Source organism: Schistocerca nitens, chromosome 5, assembly GCF_023898315.1.
Source record: "Schistocerca nitens isolate TAMUIC-IGC-003100 chromosome 5, iqSchNite1.1, whole genome shotgun sequence".
NCBI classification, from domain to species: Eukaryota; Metazoa; Arthropoda; class Insecta; order Orthoptera; family Acrididae; genus Schistocerca; species Schistocerca nitens.
Window position 1 is genome coordinate 547,908,030 of NC_064618.1, and position 6,000 is coordinate 547,914,029.

The 6,000-nt window shown below is 46.7% G+C and overlaps 1 protein-coding gene across 1 annotated transcript in view; it reads left to right on the plus strand.

Moving 5' to 3' along the window:
• LOC126260570 (alpha-1A adrenergic receptor-like) overlaps positions 1–3,155 on the plus strand; it is an 82,814-nt gene extending 79,659 nt beyond the window's left edge. The window contains exon 3 of the mRNA XM_049957905.1: positions 2,152–3,155. Coding sequence (XP_049813862.1) covers positions 2,152–3,155 — 1,004 coding nt within the window. The remainder of the gene's footprint in view (positions 1–2,151) is intronic.
• The last annotated feature ends 2,845 nt before the right edge of the window (positions 3,156–6,000 follow it).

Below are 6,000 nucleotides of genomic sequence, written 5' to 3' on the forward strand. Positions count from 1 at the left end.
ACATTACGGACGAGACCCCCCGGCAAGCACACCGAGTGCACACTGGCATTCTTCCCCGACCTACCCGCTATTTTCCTGAGGGGCTCCATAACCCGCCTAACGTTGGAGCTCCCTATAACTAATAGGCCCGCCCTCTGTGACTGTCGGGACCTTGCCGGAGAATCGGCCACTGGCCCAACAGGCGAGGCATCCTGTGGTGGCTCGGAAACGATGTCATCACCACTAGGAAGCACCCCGTACCTGTTGGAAAGGGGTAAGGCAGCCGCCACGCGGCCAGATCCCACCTTCGCCTTTCGGCCAGGCACGCGCGAGCCCACCACTGTCCGCCATTCACCCTGGAGTGATGGCTGACCGGTAAGATGCTCACTGCCGGAAGACGCAGCGACATCAGGGGTTCCATGTGATTCCAAGGCCACCGAAGTAGGCATAGGTCTCACCACAGTTGCCCCAACGCCACTACGAGCCGACGCCTGCGCCTCGAGCTCGATGAGCCTAACAGACAAAGCCTCCACCTGTCCCCGAAGAGTGGCCAATTCTCCTTGCGTCCGCTCACAACAACCACAGTCCCTACACATGACTATGTTTACCCTACTCTATACGGTGACAAATTCCCAAGATAATCTTCTGATGAGCTACTCTGATAATCAAGAAACACTCACTGAAATACGAGACGCGAAAACTACGCTAGGCTTTCCCAGAAAAACTATTTAAAAGCTAAGCGCAGCAAATAAGTACAAAAACACTGTTATTGAAATAAAAGGTTCTACCTAGTAAGCACTCGAACACGCAAGAAATTACAAAAATAAACTAGTAATTACACAGATAACTGAAAATAAGTCGCTGCTGTTTGTAAAATATGTAAGAAGCAAACGGTGTACTCGCCTTAGTAGTAGCAGGAGCTAGCGATGCGCTCTCGCTGCCGGTCTAACCGTTGTTTAGCAATTTATTTTTATCTTCCTCAGAGGCTACTTCTACGATAACAGAGTTTCTACTCGGTTTAACTTTTTTGATTCTGATTTTGTCTTTCACCGGGTCTATGCTTTTTGTAAATAATTCTTGAATCTTTTTCACACTTGTGTCTTGCCCAGGTAGTGTCCTGAGGAAGACTGCTGTGTCTGTTCTCTTTGTCATTCTTTCAATGGTGTCTTTTGTCGTGTTTTGTGGGCGCTTAGTGGGCGCTTGCGCGGCCACGGCCGCCCACGTCTTTGTCGGTTGACTCCTTAATCTACTATTCTCCTTTTCTAATTCCTCTACCCTACCTTCTAGTTTAGCGTGGGCAATAGCCCAAACTGAAAGCTCGTTCTTGATAATGGCAAGTCCTGCTTGGCTTATCTTTCCATTTTTAATCTGCTGCTCCATGAGCGACATGATTCTCGTATATCTTTCCATGACTGTTTCATTCTCTGCCTGTCCCTGCTCGTCCTGAGGAGAGGGATCAGGCGCAAAGGAAGCTCGCTGAGGCGCACACGAATCACTCGTTTCGTTCGTAGCCATGATTAACGAGTGATGAAGGCCGCTCTTGGCAAATTTTCGACAATCTTGTGGCTTACTCTTATGATTGCCGAACGATACACGGTCGAAATCAGTGGAAGAAATTATACTGGCGCGGCTGCATGCCCTAAATTTTATAGACTGTTCATTACGCCGTGAAAAATTGAAAATGTAAACTCATTTTGAAGGTGAACCGTTAATTCCACGAGGACAGTACCGTACATGGAAAATTTTTATAGATATTTTTGTTTTGTTTTATTTTGTGCAGAAGTATTCTGCTCGTAAATGCAACCATTGTCTATATAAATGCGTAAAGGTGATTTTTTTCTGCTATTTTCCAATATGGCAGACGAAGCTGCAGCCTCATCGTCGGAGACTTTTGGCATGTTGTTTAGAAAACTATAAGGAAGCTCTGTGCAAATAACTTATTACTAATTTTTCCACTAAAACTCCTGATTTTCCGCGACTACTATGTGGACATTGTATAATATTTCTAGATTGTTGTTACAATTTTTTAAATAGTGGTTTCCCGTGGAGATATTTTATGGTTGGCAGTACTGTGTAATAAATCAAAGTCACGTAAGAAACAATCGCTCGAAATATTGTTTACAATAGGGCGTCGATATTATTTGATTCGTGTGCGGCGGCTCCGGTGTGCAGGTAACGCGCTGCTGGTGAGCGTGGCGCTGGCGGACCTGCTGGTGACTGGCCTGGTGATGCCCGCGTCGTCGGTGGTGATCCTGGCGGGGCTGCCCGACGCGCCGGCCGTGTGCCGGCTGCAGTGGGCCGTGGCGGCGCTCAGCTGCCTGGTGACGGTGCTGTCGCTGGCGGCGGCCGCGTGCGAGAACAACGCGCGCCTCTGCCTGCCGCGCGAGCGCCACGCGCGCCTGTGCACGCGCGCGCGCGTCACGGCCGCCGTGCTGTCCATCTGGGCGGCGGCGGTGGGCGCGGTTGCGCTGCAGACGGCGCTGGACGCGGCGCCGCTCTACTGCCGGCCGCCGCGGCCCGGCCCGCGGCCGCCGGGGCCCGGCGCGCTGCCCTACCACGTGGCCTGCGGCGCGCTGCTGCTGCTGCTCGCCTTCGCGTGGCACGCGCGCACCGCCCTGCGCGTGCGCGCGCTGCGCTCGCGTCCCAGCTTCAAGCCCGCCGTCACCTTCGCCTGGGACTACGCGCTCGCCAAGACGAACGCCTACTCGGCGGCGCTGTTCGTCGTCTTCTGGGCGCCGTTCGGCGTCGCGCTGGTGGTGTCGGCGGCGCGCGGCGGCCGCGGTGTGCCCGCGAAGCTCGTCTACAACCTAGCATGGTTCGCGCTCAGCAAGTCCTGCGTCAACAGCCTGCTCTACTGCTGCACCAACCGTCACTTCCGCAACGCCTACGTCAACCTGTTCCACTACTGCTGCTGCAAGACTACCGTGTCGTTCTCCCGCCGCCAGAGGGCGGCCGGCGCGGCCGTCGTGGGCGGCGCGCTCGGGGACGCGGCGCGGCCGTCCGGCGACGTGCGGGTGCACATCATCCCCGGCTACAACATGTACTCCTACACGAGCCCGCAGCGCGCCCGCGAGCTCTGCAAGACCGCTTCCGGCATCAAGCGCTCGGCCGGCTCTTGTCGGCCGGGGGGCAGCGGCGCAGGGCGCACCAACGGCCGCGACGTCTACGAGCTCTGAAGCCGCTACCGCTCAGGCCGCACTCCTGCCGTTCCGATTCCGACTGGTGTGTCGAGCAGACAGCTGACTTTTTCGTCTGCCGTTAAATGCGCTCGGTTCGCAGTATTCGCAGCTTTCCTACACGGGGACGTGTCTCGCCGTAGCGTGTGTGCGGCAGAGAGGCCTCTTCTGATTTACATTCCGCAATTGTTACGAGGCGCCTGACAAATCGTTCAGCGATCAGTTGGCGGTTATTGAAGTATATATGGCGTGACTGTTGATGGAAGAGGTCTGGGGCAGGCTACAGATCAACCCCACTCACATTGCTGATACGGGATGAAGTATCAGCGTACATATCTCGCGCTAACTCACCAACACTGTATTAACCCCCAATAATCCTCATAATTGAACTCTATACGAAATCTTAAATTTTGCACGAAACGCTAGTTTTCTCGTAATTGTGTTTTCAAATGTGTCTGAAATCTTATGGGACTTAACTGCTAAGGTCATCAGTCCCTAAGCTTACACACTACTTAACCTAAATTATCCTAAGGTCCAACACACACATCCATGCCCGAGGGAGGACTCGAACCTCCGCCGGAACCAGCCGCCTAGACCGCTCAGCTAATCCCGCGCGGCTTTGTCGTAATTAATGGGTGCGTAGCGTCTCGCTAATCAGTGAATTCTATACTTGCTTTTCTCACGTGGCATTCTCAGTCTTCAAGCCAGAGCAACATGCACACTTACTTTGCCCCTCTCACATGTAACACAAATTATACAGATCGGTGATGTCTGCCGTATGGAATTATCCAGACTGATAAGCGCGAGAGACAGTGACTGCACGATATGTTCTGCTCACAGAGAACTGTGCGATGATTAAGCAGTCAGCACTGTGTCCGCCTCTTACTCTCCTTAGTGCTGTCCCGAACATTTCACCTTCCCAATCCTGCCGATGAGCATGTTGCCAACCGTAATGGCTGTCACAACAGCATGACTGTCGCTATACATGTATCAATGCGAAAATCTATGTTAAAAGTCAATGCACATCTTAAAAGCACGCAAAATATAGAAGCAGTAAATGACCTTCTTGACTGACATTTTATACGGCACACTTTCTTTTCCTAATGAACTTTCCTATCCCATCGCTTTCATTTCTCCACGCACACCACTCCAGTAAATTATGGCATTAAGCATGAGTCTTGTTTTCCCAGCTGGCTGCCAGAAGTCTATGGGTGCATCCACTGAATAAACAGTCTAACTATATATTATTATAATTTATGTTGTCTTACAGCTTCCACAATTAGTAAATGTTTCCTAGCAGTTTCTCCATCACACAAGTACTATTTTACTACTGAACTACATACGTTGACACTGCTTAGATGTCGTTGCAGACATTATGATCCATGGACATAGATTATGTTACTGTTAACAACACAAAAATACGTTCGAGGTTTTTTATTTATAACGTACAAGCATTCAGCCTGAAGCTTTGCTATTCAGAGTTTGAAATATGCAGCTCATGATATTTGTAACATCTCGAAAGCTAATAACCACTGATATCATTTGCACAAATCCATCCACAAAACGTCCACCAGTATTCTTCCCATACTACAACCACTTTTTGCATGAAGAAATGTTATCAAATTCCTTATTCAATTTTTTCATTCATTTTTGGTGACATGAGTTGTTGAATATTTGACTATCTGATTCATTGGAAGACGAACTACATTCGTTGATTATGGTTACTAAAACATTTCACACACTGTGTAAATAATTGTTCTCGAACTTTCTGGTAATATGGATGATTGGAAAATATGAAAGAAATCTGAAAGCAGTGTCTGATACAACACTCTTCTATTTGTACAGAGTCATTTACTAATAATTATTATAGATATTAATAACTTCATCACTAATGATTTAATGCAACAATTAGAAGTTAAACTCCAATATTCATTCATATTTAACCTTCCATAGGAGATTTATTTCTGCTGCTGCATAACTGAGCTATATGTGTAGCAGCACTACCTTTGGCAGAGCAATGTCTACAGTCTAAATCAGAAAAATGTTTATCTCACTACAGCTTATTATTTAATTGTGCCTCTTGTCCATGCTCTAATTTATATATTATTTGCCAGCCATTATTTTCAGATATTACCAAACTATTGTCATATGATTACACTTAATCATTCCACTTGTACAATATTTTTCAACTTAATAGAGTATTACATCATACTTCTCCATTATTTGTAACAATGCTGCAGTGTACATACCTAACTACTGTATAATTTGAGTAACTAAAACACCTCTTCCTTCATGCATTTTATATCACAGATATCTGACCTCAGTTTGTTGAGGCCATGCATCATAAAATGTCTCTTTGAAAAACGAAATAGACATAACAGAAAATTTAGTTACTGGACTTAAGAGATTTTGTTGCTCTTACATCTACTTTTTCAGGTTTTGGAAAGTATAATTGAATCTTTTAAAATACTCAGCAAACATGATAATAACAAAAAAATCATGGTATTTTACAAAAAGTTTCAAGATACAGCAAAGAATTATAAAATTTGATTATAGCATCTTACACCTAAAAAGAAATAACTGTTCGGCACTACTGTATCAGAAACAGTCCAAAAATCTAAAAGTAACAAATAGACAGCATAAATATTGTCCATTGGAAAACTTACAATCTCACATATTCAGAAATGTAATCACCTTTGAATTGAAAACACTGCAACAATACAAAAAAACCTCTGTATATGTTTTTTAAAGCCATAACAATATTACAAACAAATTGAATGATAAGCAAAATGTGTCATAAGGAACACACACACTCTCTGTCTATCTATAAAGAGTCTGAGAATGG